General features: G+C 37.9%; 1 protein-coding gene across 2 annotated transcripts in view; it reads left to right on the top strand.

Annotated features, from left to right (window-relative positions):
• The window catches only part of nbeaa (neurobeachin a), a 1,012,857-nt gene that overhangs the window by 807,792 nt on the left and 180,748 nt on the right, over nucleotides 1–24,317 (top strand). For both annotated transcript variants that reach the window (XM_078545316.1, XM_078545315.1), the window contains exons 41-44: nucleotides 3,143–3,260; nucleotides 3,434–3,536; nucleotides 7,115–7,230; nucleotides 9,243–9,355. In XM_078545316.1, the coding sequence (XP_078401442.1) occupies nucleotides 3,143–3,260; nucleotides 3,434–3,536; nucleotides 7,115–7,230; nucleotides 9,243–9,355 (450 nt within the window). The remainder of the gene's footprint in view (nucleotides 1–3,142; nucleotides 3,261–3,433; nucleotides 3,537–7,114; nucleotides 7,231–9,242; nucleotides 9,356–24,317) is intronic.

Raw genomic sequence — 24,317 nt, 5'->3', positions numbered from 1 at the left:
GTCCAAGAGAAGTCAACCAAGAAAAGGAATGGTTTTCAACAAGGGTAGAAAAATCACAAAAATATTTATTTTGGTTGCTTACAGACTACATTTCAAAACATACTTGAATGTGCTATCCAGTATAGGGCACTCAAAATCTGAATTAAAAATCAAATCTAATAATTTAGAATAAGTATGGTTTTAAATGTTCTGGGATCACTAAAATTAATATTGTTTTAAAACGAAATGCCTGACCATCTTGTTACACACCATTGTTTGAAAACCTTTACTGTCTTCAAAAGACCAGTTTACTTTCTATTGTGTTACATTTGACGTGATGGATTGCTGCCCATTTCAAATTCTAAATCTCAAGCAGAATTGATTGCACTCATTTAATTGTAGAGTGTTTCTTAAATCAGATTGTTGATATAATGTGAAAATTTCAATCTAGCTAAATATTTTGGTACAGAACAAATTTTGCATGCCTTAAAGATTATTAAGAAGATTAAGAATGCAAACCTTGTAGATTAATCTCTCAAGCAAAGGAGTTAGTTTCACCTCTATCGGAAGTAAATAGTGATAATGTATTTTCAGAGCTGACTTTAATATTATTGTCATAGGGCAGATCCTAATGAGTTCACATTTTTTAAGTAACTTTAGATGCAGCAAATATCTATATGTAAGGGAATGGAAATGAGATTAATTTTTTAAAGCTAGGCTAAAGGTTGACGTGTGAAAAATTGAGTTAGTTTGCAAAAAAGAAATTTGTTTCTTTGAGTAAAAATTGAGGTCAAGAGGCCAAAGCTTGCCTTGCTCGTAGATGAGTGAAATGAATCAAACAACATGGCTACAGGAACGTGTGCAGATGTATAATTTAATGATGAGGCTACATTCATTATCCTGAAGATGTTTGTAACATGGCTGATGTTACCTTTTATAATGACAATGAATTTTGCTTAATATATGCACTGCCTTAAAGTGATTTCTGAACTGATAGCGTTTTTTAAAAAATAGGCCAAGAAAGAATGGTCTTGGCCTTATTGCTGCTTGTCGTTTTTTTGATTTACATTACCACCATGCGTTTTTTGGTTATATTAAACAGCATGAAACTCATCTGCTAGGAGTATCTTTTAATTACTGTGTGCAAATTTCATCTGTAATTGAAACAAAAAGCTTTTCAGCCATCTTCCCAAACCATCTTGACAAGCTGAAACCTGAATGTTATTTTCTGGTGCTGCGATTAGATTGGGGCTGAAGTCTCCAGCTGGCAGGCCTGTCTATGACTGGAGGCGGCCTGTCCCCAGTGCTTGTCATTTCCTGACATGCCTGACAGGACAAGGAGAGCCGTCCCAGACAGATTCATTAGATGGCATTTTCTACAGCTGGGCTAAAATGAGGGCTGTACTTCATCACAGCAACTATGAACTAACTCTGTAAGGCCCCTTGTTGGTTTTAACCAAAGCCATGTTGTTTTAGCAATTTTTATTTTGCAATATTTTAAAATCTTTTGACATGTTTTGCTTAAGTTTCCCTGAAGCTCACACCTCATGCATTATGCTGACTTTGATTCTAAATCCAAGCTGCTGCTGTGGTTGAGACCATTGTGATGGGATATTGAGCATTTTATTCATTCATGAGATGGCGGAGCTTACCTTTCACCTTATTGTTGGCTGCCATTTCTTTAGTTCATGGTCTCTATGACAACTGTTTAAATTGGGATGAGTAACTGTCATCTGGAGTATTAGTGAGAGAAAAGTGTTAGTGAGCATAAAGTCCCATAGATAGAGCATTTCAACATAATCCAATTTTAATTGAGCTCAAGAGACTTTGATGTGCTGCATAAGGTCAGGAAAGAGCTATTCCAGGGAGAAATTAAACCAGCCTAGCTAGACTTCAGTACTACTGACTGTCACCATTTTAAATGAGCATTAGCATCAGCCTTAACCTTCCCCTGTGGAACATCTCACTTCACTTCCAACATTTCTCTGCCTTCTACCATATGCGAAGGTTGAGGGACTTTCATTTTTTTTAACACCTCCTTGATTAAGTTTGAAAAGCATGAAGCTGACCTGAGATGCACGGAAAGCTGTCAATTGGGTCCTTCTTTGTAAGTAAGGGTGGGAAAACAGAGAATGGAGAAGGATTATTTTCACTTGTCAGTTAAAGCCCACTTGATTTTTTTTACTCAAAAGGCAGGCTGCCTTTAACCTGTACCAATGTAACAATTAAGATTATTTGGTAACCAAATAACATTAAAAGCAATTCTGATTTTTTTTTTTAAAATATGACGTTTAGAACTGAAAAGCAAAACCAATCTGTGTTTAAATAGGAAAATGTGTCTTGATAGTTCTGATGGGTCTTTTGTGAAAAGGAAAAGGCTCCTTTCATCTCTTTCTATACATCAGCAAATCCTCTGTGGTATTCTTAGTACAAATTTTCTTAAGAACACAAAAGGGGCAAAAATTCTACACACTTATTATCCCTTTGAGAATTACAATTTTATTTCTGAATCCTTTCTCCAGACATCGTAAACATAACATTTGGCCAAGTGTTGTGTATATTTCATAACTGTTTTTCATTGTGATAGATAAATATAAGCATTGCATTCATTTAAAATGTTTGCACAGAAAAAATGTACCTTAGAAAAACCACATATTAAAAATCTTGCAAAAAAATAAACCTTTGACAGTAAGGAAGTTTTGTGTTCTTAAATAAAGTCATTTAAAGCCGTTTGAGATTTATCCAGAAACAATAACTTACTTTAACAGTGAATGTGTTTATAATCGTGTTACGTTATGTAAGTGTATTTAGGCTGTGTTCCAAAACTAACAGAGCAACTGAGTGCACATCCCTGCCTCTTAACATACACCAGCAATCACAAATAGATTGATTAGCTTTCTTAAAAAAAATTATGTTTATACTTTCCAAGAACCAATTTTTTCAAAAACTCTGCATACATTCCTTAAGGTTACTTCAAAATTAATAGGAAAGTTAAGGTGCCTAATGGAAATTGTTGCAGATCTAACATTTGTTATTTCTTGCATAAACATGAACTTAAAATAAAGGAATATCCTCACAGTTGCATCCTTAATTCTTTAGATGGGTAAAACACTTGTTTTACTGTGTTTTAACTAAACAAAATGAATATATTTTCAAATTTCAGGTCCTTGCTTACACTGAAGGTTTACATGGAAAATGGATGTTCAGCGAGATACGGGCTGTGTTTTCCAGACGCTATCTCCTCCAGAGCACTGCTTTGGAAGTTTTCATGGCTAACAGAAGTATGTGCTGTTACAAATCAATTTTCTGTTTGAAAGTGATATAAATGCAAACCTAGATGTTGTCATAAAAACGTGCTTGAAATAAGAAAAAGATAGTTCTTTATTGCATCACAAAATTATATTTTTATATAACATATTATATTAAAATTATATTTTTCTTATGTTTTCTGCAGCTTCTGTTATGTTCAATTTCCCAGACCAAGCTACAGTGAAGAAGGTTGTATATAGTTTACCTCGTGTTGGAGTTGGCACTAGTTATGGTTTGCCACAGGCCAGGTATTCAGTATGAATGTCTTTATATAAAATTTCTCCCAATTTTTCATCTCAAATCCAGTATTCCTAAATTAAAAATTATTTTAACCCAGAACAGCCTTTGTAATGATATAATGCATAACAAATCACTTTGTCTAATATTTTTACCAACAGCCATTTGTAAAATATTGGCTCACCTGCCTATATTTGTAAAATTATTCTTTAGTGTATTCTTACTACCCAATATTAACATCTCAAAATCATAAGAAAGCACTGAGAAAAGTCTATTTAGCCATCTATCCTGTAACTCATAACTTGTTGCATGCTATGTACAAGTATATCTAATTGAAAGTGATTATGTTTGGAGTTCCTGTATATTTTAACAAACCAGATAGATTGAGCTTCTGCAATATATAGAATACCTACATAAAATCTGTTGTAACCATTAATATTCCAATATATGCTATTATGATGTGGGTCAAGCAACCAATTTTAGTAATCTATAGAGAATTAACACTGGTTCTTTTCATGAATCTCTTATTTAAACTCCAGTATTCAAAATCTTAAATCTATGCCTTTATTGCAATGTTGCTTTCTCATAACATAAGCGGTTCTGCATAGGATGATGGATAATGTGAGTTAAATCCACAATGTTGAGGAGTATTTGTGACATCATCAGTGAAACAGTCCAATTACAGCAGAGAAACAGCAGTGATTTAAAAATAAAATTGATGATTATATATCCAGAATTTAAAGTTTTAAGTATTATTCTTTCAGTAAATAATATATTGCACTTTTTAAAAATTGCTAGTTGTTTTTGTTGAGTATGAGTTGGGGCAGTAGGAGGGCAGGGCGGGGCGGGGGGGTTACTTGACTATAAATGTATATTTATTATTGAAATGTAGTGTTAGAAGTTTCACTGTTTTGGTGGTTTAAAAAACCTTTAGCTATAGGTAAAACGGTTGAGATGCATGCTAATCAGTGATTTCCCTACAAGACTTAACATGTTAGATTTGTTGACTTTTGTCTATTCATCATCACTATGGTATCACACTGAATAATGAAACAGGGTAATTGCATATCGCACCTTGAGAAAGCTTGATAAATGAGAACTGCTGCAGGTTGTTTAACAGCAGTGACTGTGCACAGTAGCCTACAGAGAAGCAACATGTTTACTTTGCACAATAATTGTACCATTTATATAAATTATATAAAGTTGTAATCTTAAACATGGAAAAGAAGAGGAAGGATAAACAAATCTGCACTCATACTGATACTTGTTATCCGCTGTGAAGTTTGAAGTAGCATTTCTTCTCGCTGTCACTAACTAAGAACAATTAGGTTATCATTCATAAGACAAAATAGGTGTTTTCATTTTTCATTTACTTTGCTTATCCTTCATATTTTTAATAACCCTGCAACTCAGTAAAATATGGAACTTAAAATTAGATTTTCCCTTTAATAGCTGTCTGTTGTCAATTGCTTTTTACTTCAATAATTCATTATAATTCTATAGCCTGAAACAAATAAATTGCTGACGTAAACAAACTACCCAGTCAGCAATATTCAGTATGACAGCTGAGGCCAATAGCAGTTCTCATTCTTTACAGTATCACCATTTTTATTCCAAACTTAAAGTTTACATAGAAGCTTCTAAGTTGTGCAGAAATAGGATTCTCCAAAATGTGCAGGAACCATCATACACCTCCATTTCAGTACAATTTTTGTTTTATTATCATCAATTTTACCTTTTACGGCTGTGTTAGAACATCTTAGCAGTTGTTTCAGGTAAAATGAGATGCAGTGTGAAGTTATATTTGCTTATCAAAACCACCTGTCCCTTATGCATTCACAAGTCTATAAACTAAGAACCTCCATTATTATTGGTAATTATAGTTTAGGCTTGCAATAATGAATTATTCTGCCTCCCTTAATTCTCCATTCCAAAAACTTAAAATAGACTTGTGCTAAACTTAAAGTAAAAGTTTCCTTATAATTGTTTACTTTCAAAATATGGATCAGAATTTCGAGGCCTGTTTTCATTTAAAATGTATTACTTGTTGTAAGTACTAAATAACTGCAATAATCTGCAATAGATTTTCACCAGTTTCAGTATATGGTGTCGATCTTCTGATAGATCCAATTTCCATGAAAATGTATAATGATGTATTTGTTGCTGATCAATTCGTCAACTAGTTCTGATATTTTAATGACTAGTTCATTGGACTATGCAACGCAATATCGGTAAATGTTTGCTATTCAGTTAGCAACATCTCAGAAGTTAATACATTCTAAAATGTAGTCTTCCTGGTTTGGTATCCGAAATGTTTGCAGGTTTTTACAAGCTGTTGGTAATTACAGCAACTAAACTGACTGATGGATTTTGTTTATGGCAATCATGAAATATTAGGGTCCTAGCATCCTGTGCATGTTGAGAAACCCAATATTTATTCAAACCTAGTTTCTAAAGCATCAAGAAAGATCAAATTAGTTAGAATTATCACATTCAATTTATTTACTGGCTTCAAACTAGTCACCCCAGAAATCAATGATAGCAACTTTGGGCAGAATTTTACGCTGGCAGGATTTTATGGTCCCACCGAAGTCAATGGAGTTTTGAACGGCTCGCCGCATTTTAAAGCCCTGCCCCTGCCGTGACGGGGCCGTAAAATTCGTCCTTTATGCCTATTGTAATGTTATTTCATTTTGGAAATTTAGGTCCTTTACAGTTCTTGATATCTTCCCCTGCTAAATTGGTTGTTAGTGTAATTTTTAAGAAATAATCCAGGATAAGTTTCATGAGAATGGGAGCCCCAATCAAGACATCGGCCTCAACATGACGGGCAATTTTCCTACAAATACTTAAGTTCGAGAATTCTTCTTGAAAATGAGTCATACTCTTTTAATACATCTTATTCATCCTGCATTATTTTATATTGTTCTAATACACAGCTACTGTATGCAAGATGTGTCCACCATTTGGGCAAATAGCATATATGTGCAGTGGCTTATTTAATGTTATTTTTCAAAATTAATATATTTGTTATCTCACTGGAAAATTCCATGATTAGTTGGCAAAGATCCTCTTTAAGGCTTATGAATTAGTGCACCAAACGGATTAACCAGCTCTCAATATGTTTCATAATTATTTTTCACCTAGTGCAATGACATTCTTTTATAATCTCATTTTCTATGACAAATTCAGATGTTTGACTTCATTGAGTTCTTAAGCTTTTCATTACAAAGGTTAGTTTCATTACAAGAGACATAAAAAACACAAATATTCTTGTTTTTAAAAAAAGCGAAAGAACACCCAACTGTCAAAGTGTGAACAGAAAAACAAGTTGTTAGTTACTCAATACAGTTCTCATTTTAATATTAGAGGACAGTGAAAGCTCTACTGCTATGATAGGAGAAAAAAAACCAGGCTGCATATCTGGTAAATGGCAAGAATTAAGTGCTTTACTGTTCCAAAAAGATAGAAGTTTTTTGAGGTGACCTAGGGAGGTAAATATTTTCTCATTTTTGATACCGTAACTGTGGATGAAATCAAATGTGTACTATGAATAACAACTCCTTCCCTGTTTTTTTGGAACTAACAGGAGAATATCATTGGCCAGTCCTCGACAGCTTTTTAAATCCTCCAACATGACACAACGTTGGCAACGGCGGGAAATTTCAAACTTTGAATACTTGATGTTCCTTAACACTGTAGCAGGTACTTTGTAGCTATTGGGTCCTCTTTGTATGTTTTTATATCAAGGTTTGGCTTGATGGTTTGCATTTATCCAGTGGTATCCAGCTGCAGGCCATGATGGAGACTGAAACTATCCTATTAAATTTTATCAGGAGACACATAACCTGCCACAGTGACTGTAGATTCATTTATTGTTACTGGGGTTATTCTGTGGTCTCACTCTGCCATTTCCTTTGTTGACAGCTTTGTCTGAAACTGAAGCTTTATTAGAGTCTACAAACCATTTTCAGAGTGTGTCTGGAAATAATAACGAGAAAATGTAATTTTAGTGCTTTGTCACTCAGACAACAGCAATGAGACAGTAGAACAAGAATGGCACAGTATTTTGTTCTGTACAACATCTTGAATTGTGGCAGATTAATAGAAAACAACATAAATATACATGGAAATAGGAAATTTTGTGTTTGTATCAGAAGGTAAAACAAAGGGAGAGTACTTTACATGTTTCCATACAACAAATGTATTTTCCACTGTTTTATTTTCTGATGTGTGTGTGGTTGAAGTTTGCGCTGAATTAATTATGTATATATTTAGTTGCGGCATGTGTTCAGCTTATTATTGCCATCTAATTAGATGTAACTTGAACTGCTTACATGGAGAAAAATCATAAAAAATTCTTTACTAATGAACTGGAGATGACAAAATGTCTGTTACGTGTTAGGAAGCAGACAAGCGGAGGAATAACAATCATAAACATGCTATAGACAAGTACATTAAAAAACTTGGGTTTTCAGTAATGTTTTATCTAAGCCTTCTGGTCAAGCAGTTTTGTATATTATTTCAGAAATAGACTGATATAAAAAATGTTTTATCAAAATCTGAGAAAATTAGCAAGTTTAATTACAGATACACAATGTGCCAGAAGTTAACCATTTTATAGGGGAAGCTTTTCTGACAGTTTGAAATTGTTTTTAAAGTAAACTTATCCCCACAAAGCTCCTATGTCATCTTGTGAATGGTGAAAGAAAGCAGTTATGAAAACTCATTAGAATGACCTAAGCCAGTCCCTGAACAAGAGGAGTTAAAATCATGAAATCAAAGATAACGATGTCTACTGCAATTTTTGTCATACAATTTTTTTTGTGTGTTCAATATGTTTAATAGCCATCTGAACATAATATATAAAAATAACATTTATACCAGGAACATTATTGTAAAAATTGCCACAGGCTTGGATTTCTACCATCTTGATATTTGCCCTCATGACAAACTCACTGCTTTTAAAGACACAGTGACGAACACTTATGGATTTCAAATTTGAAACAAAATCCACCTGTGGCAGAAAACTTCTGGAAAAAATGCAATTTGAAATTTAATTAAGTATACAATTCTTTAGCACCTTATTCTATATTCCATGCAGCACCAATAGATATCTGAAAGGTGAAGAAAATATTGCCCATCGTCATTGAGTTTACAGCAAGCTGAATAATGTGAGGATGCTGCCATGCCACTTGAGGTCATGGGTTTCTCATGTTTCAGCTGAACACAAAAAAATCCCAGTATGTGTGCCATTTGTACACGGAGGATGCTTAACAAAACAAGCAGACCTGCGTGTTTTATAGCTATGCTTCATTCAGAGGAATTTGTGCCAGAACATTCAAGGAAATGCTTTGACAAAGGGAAAAAGATGACCAAGTACAGGAAGTAGTAAGTGGAACATAAACATTTATAGCTAGTGTTTTTTTCTCTCTCAGTATGTGCTAAGACTTGATGAATTCAAAAGAATTTAGTAATTGTTCTGATTTCTGATGTTCCTCGGTGCAGTTTCTGCCATACTAAGGAATTATTTGTTTTTCCAGTGTCTTTAAAACACATTTTTACATAACACCAATATCATGCGTTTTATGGGTAAAACAATAGTACTTAAAGGTACTCATCTAACAATTATGTTTTCAAGTTTATAGTTTTACTTCCCACTTATAAAACAAACACATTGCAAACATTTCTTCAGCATATTATCTTTTTCTTGCTAGGTCGGACATACAATGATTTAAACCAGTACCCTGTGTTTCCTTGGGTTATTACGAACTACGAGTCTGAGGAGCTGGATCTGACCCTACCAGGCAACTTCAGGGACCTATCAAAGGTATCTTTCAACAGTGCCTGTTCCAAAGCTAACCTGCTTGAGCATTAGAGGGATTCTAAATTTCTGCTCCAGTTTACCCAGGCCATAAGGATTTCATTAAATTAGAAAATCACAAACCTGCAGTGTATGGTTTTCAAATCTGTAGCAAACATGCTTGATGTATTAAAGCAGAAAATAATCAATTTAATTTTGACTCGATGAGATAAATTTTTTTCGGTCATTTTAATATTTTAATGGCTGTTATGTATGTGTATATATTTTATGCTGTTATTTGTGCCAGATCTGTGGTGGATATTATTTGAACTAATGCAACAGCCAAGTTAAGATGACCAACATTTACTGAGTAAACAGTAGTCTAGTCTTGCAACTTCAGGCTAATAAGATGAAAATTAGTGTGGGGAGAAAGCAATTGTGTTTCTATGCAGTATTCTTTCCATCATTGATTTGGTTGCTAAGTGATTTTCACACTGAGGCAAAAAACATTTGTTAAAAGAGCTTAGCACATTGATTGGCAAAATGGCTTACTACATAGGGGCCTAAATTGGATAGCCCCCAAAAATGGGTGCAGGGGTTTCAATGCACAATTAACCCATGCCTGTTCAATGTATTGCAAACAGTACTCTGTCCTCATGCTGCCTTCTCATGATCAAGATTTCTGCATGCAAACAGTTCTTTACATTGGCTGCATGTATCAGCAGGGGTCCTAATATCATAAGATACTACCAATGCTCAAAGCTATCCTGCACCTCGTAAAAGGAAGGTAAATTGTGGTTGTTCAAGGTTCTGATATCATTCAGAATAGTGCTGAGCAACACAGAACAACGGCCAGTGATCGGAGAGAGCATGCTGCAAGGTTTTTCAATGCTACACTCAAGTTCTTGGTGGAGGAAGTGCGAAGGAGGAAATATGCCCTGCATCCACAGTGGGGCATGAGGCAATCTAGACTCACAGTGATAAGGCAGTGGGGGCAGATAGCCAGAGGTTTAACCCCAGGAACCTGGATGCATTGCTGCAAGAAGTTCAATGACCTCATGAGTAGTCAAGGTCATTGAATGCATCTTCAAACTCCATATCCTACCAACTACACTGCTAGCCTCAACTCCACAACCCACTCATCACTCACCTACCAACAATCTCTGTCAGTCAGATCTTTTACCTAAGTATGTGTATTTCACTTCACCCTCACACACTTAGCATTGTTGCAAGCCTCTGACCCACATCTCACAGCTTTCCTACATTGTCAGCTATTCAACCATGACAGCCGCATCATCCAACCATATTGCATAACACTCAATGACATACATCCCTCTCTCTTGCTGGAAGAGGCGGTGCACAACTGGAAGCAGCAGCACCTAAGCAGAGGGTGAGAGGCATGCTTGCATGTTCTAAACCCCAGAGATGAGACAGAGGAAGACCAAGAAGACACTAATGATGAAGACATACCATCTCTTGATTTCACATTCTAAGCCATCACTTCAGATATTGTATTAATTGCATGTACCTTAGAGGATAGATTAGAGGTAGGAACTATATGTGGTGGACCGCTCAGCGCAAGTGCACTGCAGTCAGCTTGCCGGATGGAAAGGTCACACAAGGGTTCTGCTGCAGAGGACTGAGGTGAGGACTTCAATGGGCTGGGCTACAGCACAGGGTTGATGGGTGTACACAGCTAAATGCATGGTGTATTGGGAAGTGTGTTAGAAGACCTGGTTTTAATGCCAAGAAACATAGAGGAGTTTGGCTTCAATCTACAACAGGGGTTCAGACAGAGCTTGAAGATCCTTCTCTCCAGCATGGATCTGGTGGCCAGTTGGATCAACATGTTTGTGGGCGCAGCCATGATGCGACATCTGATGACCAATATCTCAGCTTCCATTACAGCACAAACAGTTTCCATCAATGATCTAAAAGCTCAAACTGATTTCATGCAAGGTCATCTTGCTGTAATGCAAGCTCAGACTGCTGCCAACATGGCTGTGGATATCACTTATATTAGTTTAAGTTTGTATGCCACTGGATCATTCCAGGCATCAAATGGAGACCTTAGCAGTAGTTCACAGCCTGCATCCCATCACAATATAAATGTTTTTATGGATCCCATATTCAGGGATGCCTATGAGAGCATCTCATTTACCAGTGACAATGCCATTCAAGCAGAAAGAGCCAGAGGTTTTGCAGCCAAGGCTGGATTTCTGAAGGTACAAGGGGTCATCAGTTGCACACGTGACAATAAAAACACCACCTGGACAGCCAGGGGTATTTTTCCATAGAAAAGGATATCACTCCATCAGTGTGCAGATTGTGTGTGATCATAGACAAAGGATACTGCAGGTGTGTGCACAGTATCCAGGAAGCAGTCACAATGCATACATACTTAGGTACTCTCAGGTGCCAGGGATGTTTAGTGGCTGAGAAACTTTGAATGGCTGGCTTCTGGGAGGTAATGGTTATCCTCTTAAGAAATAGCTAATGACCACAGTGAGAAATCTACGCACAGAGCCTGGAAGGAGGCATAACAATAGCCAGGCATCCACCAGGCCATAATAACCATTGGTCAGTTCAAAATGCGCTTTAAATGTTTGGTTCAATCAGGTGGCACTCTGCAATATGCTCTTACTCATGGTTGTGGTCTGCTGTACCTTGCACAACCTGGCCCTCCAGAGAGGGGAAGCTTTGGCAGAGGAGGATCTGATGGAGAGCCTCTTCAGCCTCTTACAGCACTGTAACCAGGCCCTTAGAATTGGAGTCATGTGGACTCGAAACGTCGACTGTTTTCTTCTCCACTGATGCTGCCAGACCTGCTGAGTTTTTCCAGGTAATTCTGTTTTTGCCTTTGAATTACCTGATGGCTGTTGACTTCCTCTGCAACCTTCATCGAGACTGCTTTGGACAAGCTGGGTGGTCTGCTCTTCTGTCAGCAGATATGAGGCCCTCCCACTGATCTAAACTAAAGTCCTCCTCGCAGCCTTGAGGAAGACTTGCAGGGAGTCATCACCAAACCATGAGAACATCCTTGGTCTGGGCCCCTCAACAGCTCCTCTCTCTGCCATATGGTGGCCTTACAGCCTCTATGAATAAAGATAGTTAAAGGACAGAATTTGAGCCGTTTTCTAAACACTTGTTATTCACAAGGGGAAATGGGGCAGGAATGCTCAAATATTCTTTCCGCCCTGACAAGGGGACCTGAGTGAGGCAATGCTGACACAATAGTAACCAAAATTTAAAAACAAGTTCTTAATTGCTGCTGCTCCAATAGTTCAAAGGATTTCACATTCTTCTGGGTGAAAGCGTTGGTATGAAAACCAATAATTATGGTGCAGCTGCCACCAACCCATGCCAGGGTGCCTTTAAATGGGTGGCCATGACCAAATTACGGTTCACGGCCTGCCCACTTAGTCCCTGGATTTCCTGCCCTAGAGGCCCAATTGGGTGAGCTGACCATCCTTCCGTTTCCTCATTGGCCGGCTTCCTGCTAGGTGGCTGTTAATTGGCAGCAAGATGCTTTGTTCGGCGTTTTTAAAAGGCCGGACAGGAGTCAACAAACCGCACACCCTGTGCCGAACCCTCATTCACTGCCAAAACGCGTAAAATTTACCCCTTTGTTTTTGCCTGGCGTTTCAAATGCACCTAACGCACCCCTTCCTCTCACAAGACATATTTTAAATTAATTTGGAAATTGAAACAGTATTTTTCTCCACAAAAATTTAAGCATGCACATAACTTTTAATTTGAATTTTGCTCACATTTTTCATATCCCACATTGAAGTGATTCCATGCACAAAACCAAATTACACTGCAAGCTATGAGTAATTATATGAGGAAATGGGAGCAGTGAATTCAGCACTGATGGCCAGGTTTGCAGCAGTGGATGGGTACAAAAGCCTAAACTTGCCCCAGAATGGAAAATTAGGCTTATTCTTATTCCATTTAATTGCATTAATATTTAATTTTCTAAGGAAAAGGGGATAAAAATGCATGAAAAAAAACAACAGTTAAGCATTTATGATGTATAAATTCGGAGCAGTCTAGGTTAACCCTTCCTGTACTGCAGTGATGCCACAGTACTGTACTGAAGGAGACTTTCAGGTGAGCACCAAATGGATACGATATCATCTGGACTTCTGCAAAATGTATCAATCACGAGAGTGAACTACTTTCTGTTTTGGGCCTCATTAACATTTTCCTGGTGAACTGCAGGTGCCAAACGTAAATTTCAGCAATGGCTCAGTGGTTGTAGTCTCACTTCAGAAGGTTATGGGATCAGGTCCTGTTCCAGAGACTTGAACACAAAATCCAGGCTGACATTCCAGAGTGGTACTGAGGGAGTGCAGCACTGTTAAAGGTGCTGTCTTTTGGATGAGTGATTAAACCGAGGTCCCACCTGCTCTTTCAGGTGGATATAAAATGGCACATTTTGAAGAAGAGTAGGGGACTACTCCATGTAGGGGACACCCTGGCCAATATAGTCCCTCAACCAATATCACTAAAAACAGATTATCAAGTCACATCGCATTGTGGATCCTTGCTGTGTACAAATTGGTTGCCATGTTTCCTGTATTAGAGCAGTGACTGCACTTCAAAAGTGCTTCATTAGCTGTAAAGTGCATTGGGATGTTATGAGGTGGTGAAAGGTATATAAATACTTAAGTGAATACTTTATTTTTTACAAGCAGGCACCTGCTTGGTCTCACAAGAAGAAAAATCAGGCTTGCTACAGCATGCAGCCAGTTCCTTTAAGGGTCTCCAGGTCTAAAAAATGTGGACTGTACTTTGACCATTTCTCCTTGAAATTTGCAATCAGGGTCCTACAACAAACATAACACCCTGATTTGTATATTTAACAGCCTCTTGCCTATCCTTGGTGGAAGTGCTTGGTGCCGATTTTAGGGGCTTGCCTAAAAGTCGATTCAGACAGGCAAATGGGTGCACAATGTTGGCACCAGAATCTTAATTGTCAGTTGCTTATCTTTCAGGTGTCAGGCAGATGAAACTTTGGTACAGCATTCAATAATGCATGGCCATAAACCATATGGATTCCTACTGTTTGACTTCTATAGAGTCAAAATCTCGGTACAATTTTGCCAGATTGTAGGTTTTAGCTACAAAACAGGTATTAGAGGGAAAGTATCAGTGGATCTAGCCTTCAACTTTCTCAATGCTGTTTTCTCACTTTCCATGTGTGATGTTTGTTATGACCCAGCAGTTGGTAAAGCTGAGATATTTAAAATCCAAGAGGGAAACTTTAAACAATTGTCATAACCTATATTTTCAAGTGGTATATTTGAGAGGCAGCTCTAAATTCAGGAATCTGACCACCAGTTCTCGAGAGGTTTTATATCAAAATACATGAGACATTTATGATTTACACAAGATAAATATATACAAATGGCTGCAAATTATCACTATCATAACTTCTAACAAATTCCCAAACGAATCTCCACTAAGCAACAGCAACCTATAGGCTTTAAGCAGACACCAGGGAAAGCATTTTCACCTTACAAATTCAAAATTAGGTTCACTTTGGTTCCTTTGCAGACACAGTGGTAGGCTTACAGGCTTTGATCTTACATTGCCTCTGCTCCACACACACGAAACTGCTATCTGTTATACCTAGCACATCTCATTGAATGTAAATTCTCATTGTATCACCATCTCCTTTGAACCCCACCTCTTCTAACAATAAAACCCCTTTCATAGTACCAATTTTATTAGTAAATAAACATTTCTTCGTCTCTGCTAGCTAGGTGCCAGATTTCACTCCCCTTCTTGAATGTTCTATTCAACAAAATACAAATGCACTCTACCTCTCTTACATCTCAAAACTAGTATACATCAAAGCACCCAGACTAGCTGGTTTTAATCCAATTAAGATATACCCACAGACTAAGCCTCTATTTTATAAAAAAAATTCCCAATAACATTACATACATTCATAGCTTCATGACAATGTTATTTTCTTCCTGCAATAAATTATATATGAAATAGTTGAGGAATTTTGTCAAAATTAGCAAATTAAATTCAGTATTACTTGATACATGTAATGGCTAGTATTCATTGGAGGTTAGAAAGAAGACACCTCTACTAGAAACTTTGGCTCTTTTAAATTAATCGATTAAGTGTATAATGGAATTTCCCTGAAATGCTTTAGCTCAAGTGTTAAAACACCTTACATGTATCAAAACAAGCCATGTTTATGTAAACAGAAATGGTTAACTCAAGTAATTTAAGGAATACAAATCATTACCTTAAAAGGTACATAAATTGTGACCAAGCTTTGGAAATGTAAACTAGATCAGGCAGCTTTTTATTTTCTTTAATCCCCTTAAATGGTTCACCCATTCAGGCATTAGCCTCAAACTTCCTCTCCTTAAAAAAGTTTCTCACATTGAGGTTGTACCCGAAGACGAAGCAGCAAACTTTATTTTGTTTGAGGACTCTATGCAATTCCATTCCTTAAATAATGTTTCATGTAGAGTATTTTTTACTGTTTCCTGCAATCAGGATAAATGATTACTAAACAAACACATGCATAATTTCAAACTAAAACTACTTTGGCACCAGTCACTCTTTGCTTATTATGCACTGCTAAGAAAATAGATCTCTGTGCTTTAGTAGAGAAGCTGTTCAAAGAGCAGGACTGTTGAGTGTCTGCTGTGGACATAAATACGTCTAGGCGATAGATTCATACAGACTGTTAATTTTATGTAGAATGCTGCTGTCCAAATGTTATTTTATGCATTATCATGCATATTATGTTAAAATTAGACTATTTCCTGTTAAACTGCATGCTGTACTGAGTGGAAATAAATTAAAATTTGTTATGAACATGCGAAATATGAGTAGAAGTAGACCATTTGGTCCCTTGAGCCTGCTCCGCCATTCAATAACATCATGGCTGATCTGTTTGTGTTTCAAATTCCACATTCCCTTCAACCTCCGATAACCTTTGATTCCCTTGCCTAGCAAGACTTTATCTACCTCTGCCTTAAAAATATTCAGTGACCCCGCTTCCAATGCCTTCAGAGACAGAGAGCTCCAAAGTCCCACAACCCTCTGGGAGAAAAAAAATCTCCACATTTCTGTCCAAAAAAGGTAACTCGTAATTTTAAACCATGGTCCCTAGCTCTGGACTCACCCACAAGAGGAAACATCCTTTTCATGTCCATCTTGCCAAGACCATTGAGGATCTTATATATTTCAATCAAGTCACCCCTCACTCTTCTAAACTCCAGTGGAAACAAGCCCAGTCTGCCTAATCTTTCCTCATAAGACAACCCACTGATTCCAGGTATCAAACCTGTAAACCTATTCCGAAACGCCTCCAACACATTTACATCTTTCCTTAAATAAGGAGACAAACTGCACACAATATTCAAGATGTGGTCTCACTAATGCCCTGTATAACTGAAGCGTAACATCCTGACTTTTGCATTCAATTTCTCTCATAATAAAGGATAGCTGTACCTGTATACTATCTTTTTGTGACTCATGCACCAAAATATCTAGATCCCTCTGTAGCTCGGAATTCTGCAGCCGTTCTCCGTTTAAGTAATGCTCTGCTTTTTTATTATTCCTGCCAAAGTGAACAACTTCATATTTTCCTACATTATACTCCATTTGCCAGATTTTTGCCCACACACTCAACCTATCTATATCCATCTGCAACCACCTATGTCCTCTTCACAACGTACTTTCCTACCTATATTTGTGTTGTCTGCAAATTTAGTTGCCATGCCTTCACTCCCCCCATCTAAGTCATTGATAAAAATTATAAAAAGTTAAGGCCCCTGCACAGACTCCTGTGGGTCTCCACTCATCACATCATGTCAACCTGAAAAAGACTCATTTATGCATGCTCTCTGTTTCCTGCCAGCCAGCCAATCTTCTATCCATGCTAATGCATTACCCCCTACACCATGAGCTTTTATTTTCACAATAACCTTTGATGTGGCACCTTATCAAATGCCTTCTGGAAATCCAAGTATAGCACGTCTACCAGCTTCCTTTATCCACAGTGCATGTTACTTCTTCAAAGAACTCCAATAAATTAGTTAAACATGATTTCCCTTTCAAAAAACCATGCCGACTTTTCCCAATTACCTTGAGCTTTTCTAAGTGCCTAACTATAACTTCCTTAATGATAGATTCTAACACCTTCCACACAACTGACGTCAAGCTACCTTGCCTATAGATTCCTGTTTTCTTCCTCCCTCCCTTCTTGAAGAGAGGGGTTATATTTGTTATTTCGCTGTCTGGTGGAACTTTTCCAGAATCTAGGGAATTTTGGAAAATTAACATCAACGTATCTACTACCTCATTAGCCACCTCTTTTACCAACCTACGATGAAGTCCATCAGGACCCGGAGACTTGTCAGCCCGCAGCTCCATCAGTTTTCTCTGTACCACTTCCCTAACGATTGTAATTTCACCAAATTTCCCTCTCCCTTCCACCTTCTGATTTACAGCTATTACCATTGTCACACTCTAGAGGTCCAACACTCACTTTACTTACTCTTTTCCTTTTAAATACCTGTAGAAACTTTTGCTATCTGTTTTCACATTTCTAGCTAGCTTCCTCTCGAACTTTAATTTTTCTCCTGATTAACCTTTTAGTCATTCTCTGCCGTTCTTTATATTCTGACCAATCATCTGACCTGCCACTCATCTTTGCGCAGTTACATGTTTTTTCCTTAAGTTTGATGCTTTCGTTAACTTCTTTAGTTAACCACGGATGGTGGGTCCTCTCCTTAGAATTTTTCTTTATAGTGGGAATATACTTATTCTGGGTATTCTGGAGTATCCTTTAAATGTCCGCCACTGCTTCTCTATTGATCTATCTCTTAGCATAGTATCCCAGTTCACTTCAGCTAGCTCAGCATTCATGCTCAAATAGTCACCACATAGTTACCTAATTAATCTTCAAACATAATTTTGTTTAAAGTAAACTACTGTTGCTTCTCCCTGCTATATTACAGTACGAAAGTATGAAGTTAACTTGTTTTTATGCGAGACTACAGCAAATACATACCTTAAAGTAGTTTGGATAGTTTTGAACAATATATCAAGAGCTTTAATATTAGTACACAGAAGATGTCTTTAAAATAAAGCACTGTCCCAAAGTTACTGTAAAATGAACTACAAATTTAGCATGTTGCATAGCCTTGTATTATTGAGTTATTTGGGGTGAGACTACCTTTACTATTTGAATATTAATGAATGAAAGGCTATATGTACATTTATTGTAATTGGCTCATAAAGGATTATTTAATGTCCCAAAGTGGACCCTGAAATTCTAAAAACTGGGTAAATATACATCAAGTCTGTTCATTATTACCAGTATAAATGGAAATCATTGTTTTTGAAATTATTTTTAGTTGCTGCCTTTGATTTTCTTGACTTCACAGAAACAGCTGTGCTGCAGGATTGTTAAAAGTTGAGGAACTGAAGGAAACTGCATTTAATCTGATTCTCAGCCAATCAGAACCCCTCTTTACCCATAATCTAACACCTGATATATTTTGGAGTTTCGATTTTGAATCAGAAATACTACTATTTAAATTTATTGCTTTCAATTTTGGTTAATTTATTTCAATTATGTATTGTTACGCCGAGTTTAATTTATAATTCAGTTTGTTTTGCATGTAGCATATAACACACATGCATATATAATATTGTCAGTATAAAGAATGGAACAAATAGAAAAGTTTATTTCATGTTGATGTCAATTTTCATCTGTTGTAAACTTTGGAGTTGATAAATTGAAGTTGGCATTAGGAACAATTTGCTGGATTTCTTCACAACATGGTGAGCTTTGCATAATTATCAGCACAATGCCATTTGTTCTGCCCTGTGCTTATTCACTAGTGTTTATCTGGCAACTCTGGTCTGTTAAATTGAGGACCAAGAATCTTTTCATCTATTGTGTATACTTCAGCTTCACCAGTCAGAGTTCTCATTCTAGAAAGGACATGTAGTTCATCAGATGTCTGAAATGGCAATATCATTTAACCCTTTGCTTAGTTAGTAGCAGTTCTGCACCCATAATTATAGCATGATTAGTTAACTGGTTTGTTCAGTGTTATGAATTAATAATTGTCCATAGCTTCTTTAGCCATGAAATTCAGCTCTGTTGTGCACTGGTGCTAGGGCCACAGAAGCCTAGACATCAGAAAATGGTGACTGAGCTGCTTCCAACCACTTTTGGCACAGCCCTCGCTGCATGCCATGCTAGTAAGGGCACTAAAGTGGGTTCCGGAAGCATGCACATTGGGAAGATCGTGACATCGAACAGCATGCAACAACCCTGGCATTTTGGACCTTCCAGGTCCTGTAACTTAAATTTCTCAAACCCTCTCAGCCAAACATGCATTCACCTTCACAAGAGATATGCGCCACCCACCCCCCCCACCCCCCAACTGCCACTAGTGCTATTTAAAGGCATCAACAAGGGACTTTCAGGCGTGGCGTTTTTGTCTTTATTTTGCTGCTACACAGTGAATGGAGGTACTGTAATTGTTCAAGGAGTTCTGAAAAGTTGTTGGAGTCAGAAGTGAGTAGTGAGTGATGCTGGACTTTGCCAAGGAGGTCAGAGGCGTTTGTAGGTCTGTCAGTCTGTCAGCAAAAAGCATGCTATCATTAATGTGGATAATAGTTGCAGTCCCTCTTGGTCTGTGGCATGGCAGGGACATGGAACATGGGAAGCTATACATAAAGGCAGGAGGTAGAGGGCTTCTAATAGAAGGCTGAATGCCACCACCACCACCCCACCCCCCCCTCCACCACCAAGGGTCTTCAGAAAGCAATTTTCCTTGCCTCTAACTCAGACAGAAGCAGTGTCTGAGGTGGCTACGATTCACCAAGGAGGTCAAGGAGGTGGTCATTGGACATAGGAGCATAAGACTTAGGAGCAGGAGTAGGCCATTTGGCCCTTCAAGGCTGCTCTGCCATTCAATAAGATCAATGCTAATCTGATTGTGGCCTCAACTCCACTTTCTTGTCTGCCCCTCCATAACACTTGACTCCCTTAGCTATCAAAAATCTATCTAACTCAGCCTTGAACAAATTCAATGGCCTAGCTTCCACTGCTTTCTGGGGAAGAGAATTCCACATACTAACAACCCCCTGAGAGAAATAAATTCTCCTCATCTCCACCTTAAATGGGAGACCTGTAAACTGTCGGCGTTGGCAGAGTGGCATTCTCACTGGACTAGGATTCCAGGTAATGTTCTGGGGATAAAAGCAAAATACTGCAGATGTTGGAAATCTGAAACAAAAACAAAAATTGCTGGAAAAATTCAGCAGGTCTGACAGCATCTGTGGAGAGGAAGACAGAGTTAACATTTTGGGTCCGTGTTACTCTTCATCAGAACTAAAGAGAAATAGAAATGTGATGTTTAAGGGGGGTGGTGGAGTGATAGGTGGAGGAAAAGGATAGTTTAAGTGATAGGTGGAGGAAAAGGAGAGATTGCCAAAGACATCATAAACAAAAGGTCAAAGGGGTGTTGATGGTGGTGATATTAGTTAAAGGATGTTCTAATGGTAACATTAAGGGTAGAAAGCAAGCTATTAAGCGTGCTAATGTCTTTGCCTCCACCTATCAATGGCCCTCTATCCAGCTCCAATTGTCCCACCCCCCCTTAAATAGCTTATATTTCACCGCATTGCTACTTCTCTTTAGTTCTGATGAAGAGTCACATGGACTCGAAACGTTAACTCTGTCTTCCTCTCCACAGATGCTGTCAGACCTGCTGAGTTTTTCCAGCAATTTTTGTTTTTGTTAATGTTCTGAGGACCTGGGTTTGAATCCCACCATGGCAGATGGTGAAATTAGAATTCAATCAAAATTTGGAATTAAAAGTCTGGTTCACAAATGCTCTTTAGGTAAGGAAATCTGCTGTTCTTACTTGGTCTGGTCTGCATGTGACTCCAGATCCATAGCAATGTGTTGGTGTCTGCATTTAGGATGGGCAATAAATGCTGACGCCCACATCCCATGGACAAATTTTTAAAAAACAGCAAGTTCTACAGTTTCTCCATTTAAATAGTAAACTATTTTTCTATTCTTCCTGCCAAGTGGACAAGTTCACATTTTCCCTCATTACACTCCATCTGCAAATTTTTTTGACCACTCACTTAACCTATCTCTATTGCTTTGTGGTCTCTTTACCTCCTCTTGAGGTCTTGTCAACTCACTTTGCTACCTATCTTGGTGCATTCAGCAAATTTAACTACTATACATTTGGTCCCTTCATCTAAGCCATAGATATAGATTGTAAATAGTTGAGGCCTCCGCACTCCACTAGTTCAGCAGCCCTGCTTTTTAGACCCTAGTATACAGGCCATTAGGTCCTGGGGATTTGTCAGCCATTAGTTCTAATAGTTTTCCCAGTATCTTTTCCCTGGTGATGGTGATTGTTTTAAGTTCCTCCCTTCCTTTCACCTCTTGGGACGTGCTCTAAGTATTTTATAGTGGAGACAGACACACAATATTTGTTCAACACTTCCGCCATTTCCTTGTTTCCCATTATTAATTCCTCAGACTCACTGTGGAGGACCAACACTCACTTTGGTTACTTTTTTTCTTTTTATATACTTGAAGAAACTTTTACTCTTTTTATATTTCTAGCTAGCCTCTTCTCATACTCTAATTTCTCCCTCTTTATTATTTTTTTAGTCATTCTTTGTTGGTTCTTAAAATTTGTCCAATCTTCTGACCTACAATTATTTTTTGCAAATTTTAGTGTTTCTTTCAGTTTGATACTATACTTAATTTAGTGTTATGAACAATGTATAATTTTAAGTTGAATTTGTATATATATTTGTGTTAAGAAAGGTAAAAATGGTTTCAGTTTCACTTAGGTTTTGCTTATGAACCTTGGTAACTGGGTGCCTGGATAGTCTTGTGACTGAAAGGTTTGAGGTCTTTTGGGGGTTTTTTGTATATATACATTTTTAATAAGGTTTTACAACCCCTGAAGTTAAAGAGATGGGTTAAAAGGGGTTACAAGTTCAGTGATTCCAAACACAAAATACAAAGTAGAAAAGCTTTTCTGTTGCCGAGTGACAGTGGTCCAGAGACACAGGAAAGGTGGGAGTTGAGAGAGGGGTGGTTCAGTGTGTGTCAAAGAGAGAAGAAAGTGTCTAAGCTCTCTGAGAAGTAAAACTACAAGGCTATTGGGACAGTAGCTAACTGAATGATCAGTTATAGGCTCAGTAAAGTGATCGGTTTAGCAGAAGTGCTACTGGAAGACTGAGTTTAGGGACCTCATTTGTTGGCTCTGCAATTGAAGAAACAGTGAGTTTGGAGTGTGATTTTTGGGTGTCTTGGGGAATGATACGAGTTGGATGAGAGGCATCAAGTGAATGCTCAGGAATTCACTGGAAGAAAACCGTTTGCAACTGTGCCAGTTCTAAGTGAGAAGTCTTTGTGTCAAGCTAATGGTAACTCTTAAGTGGTTTATGCATCTGTGAAGATATTGCTGGGGTCAAGGAATAGTGGGAATTTGAATTGTCACCTTGTGTTTGTATTGAGATCTTTTGAACCTCTTTGTCTGATGTAATATAGTTCACTTTTCTTATTTTAATAAATATTTTATTCTTTGTATTAAAAGTTCATCAGCAGACTTTTATGAACTTGTTCAATAACTTTCCTTCATAGTTTCTAAAAATAAAAAGTTAGGATCGATCAAGCCAGGCTTCGGTCTGGGACCTGACTTGTGCAGTGTTAACAGCAGCTAGATTTGTAACAACAGCCATGGATGATGCATCCTTCGCATAAAGGCTTTGTTTCTCACTGGGATATATATTTTCTGAGAGTTATGAAATATTTCCTTAAAAGCCTGCCACTGCTTCTTTACTGTCCTACCTTTTGACCTAGTTTCCCAGTTCACTTTAGCCAACTCTATCTTCATACTATTACAATTACCTTTATTTAGGTTTAAAACACTAGACCCACACTTCTCGCCTTCAAACTAAATGTGAAATTCTATCATGTTATGATTGTTGTTGCCTAGAGGGTCCTTTACAATGAGATTATTGACTAATCCTGGTCTCATTGCGCATAGCCCAGTCTAGAATAGCTTGTTTCCTGGTTGGCACTGAAAGGTACATCTCTAAGGAACTGTCCTGAATGCACTCTATGAACTCAACTTCCAGGCTACCTTTGAAAATCTGATTTGCACAATCTATATGTAAATTAAAATCACCCATCATTATTTAGTACCTTTATTACACGCCCCATTATTTCATCCTGTAAACTCGGTCCCTTAATGGAGCTACTGTTAGGGGACCTCTAAGTTACACCCATAATTGACCTCTTACCTTTGCTATTTCCTATATCTACCCAAATTGATTCTACATCTTGATCTTCTGAGCTAAGGTCATCTTTCACTACTGTACTAAGGTCATCCTAATTAACAGAGCTATCCCACCACATTTTCTTAGTTTCCTGTCTTTCTGAAATGTCAAATTCCCTTGCATATTCAGGTCCCAGCCTTGGTCACCTTGCAACCATGGCTGGATTTTACGTGCCTCCACCGGGTGTGTTTTTGGCAAGGGTCACATAGAGTGGGCACCCATCCCACCACCTTCCCGCCCACCCCTGAGCTCACCCGCATAACAAGATAGGTGGGTGGGCACTGAAATTGGCAGTTCACCCACCATATTTAAATAAAGAATCAGGGGCCAGTTGAGCTTGTTAACAAGCCAGTTGACCCCAATAATATGCTGCCCAGGCCATAATATGGGTTGCATGAGCAGTCAGTTGGGAATGGACAGGCCGTTTTTGTTGAGAAGTTTTTAAAAGGGTGGGAAGGAAGTGGGAGTACTATCTTTGGGCGGGTGCCCTTTGAGCATTGGGGGCAATCCCCTATGATAGTACCCCTCCTTTCTTCCTATCCACCTGTTCTCCAAAACCCACCTGTTCTCCAAAACCCACCATCCCAGCCCTCACCCCCCTCCCTAA

The sequence above is a fragment of the Cetorhinus maximus genome, chromosome 7, assembly GCF_964194155.1.
Source record: "Cetorhinus maximus chromosome 7, sCetMax3.hap1.1, whole genome shotgun sequence".
Taxonomy (NCBI): domain Eukaryota; kingdom Metazoa; phylum Chordata; class Chondrichthyes; order Lamniformes; family Cetorhinidae; genus Cetorhinus; species Cetorhinus maximus.
This window is presented reverse-complemented; position numbering and strand designations above follow the sequence as displayed.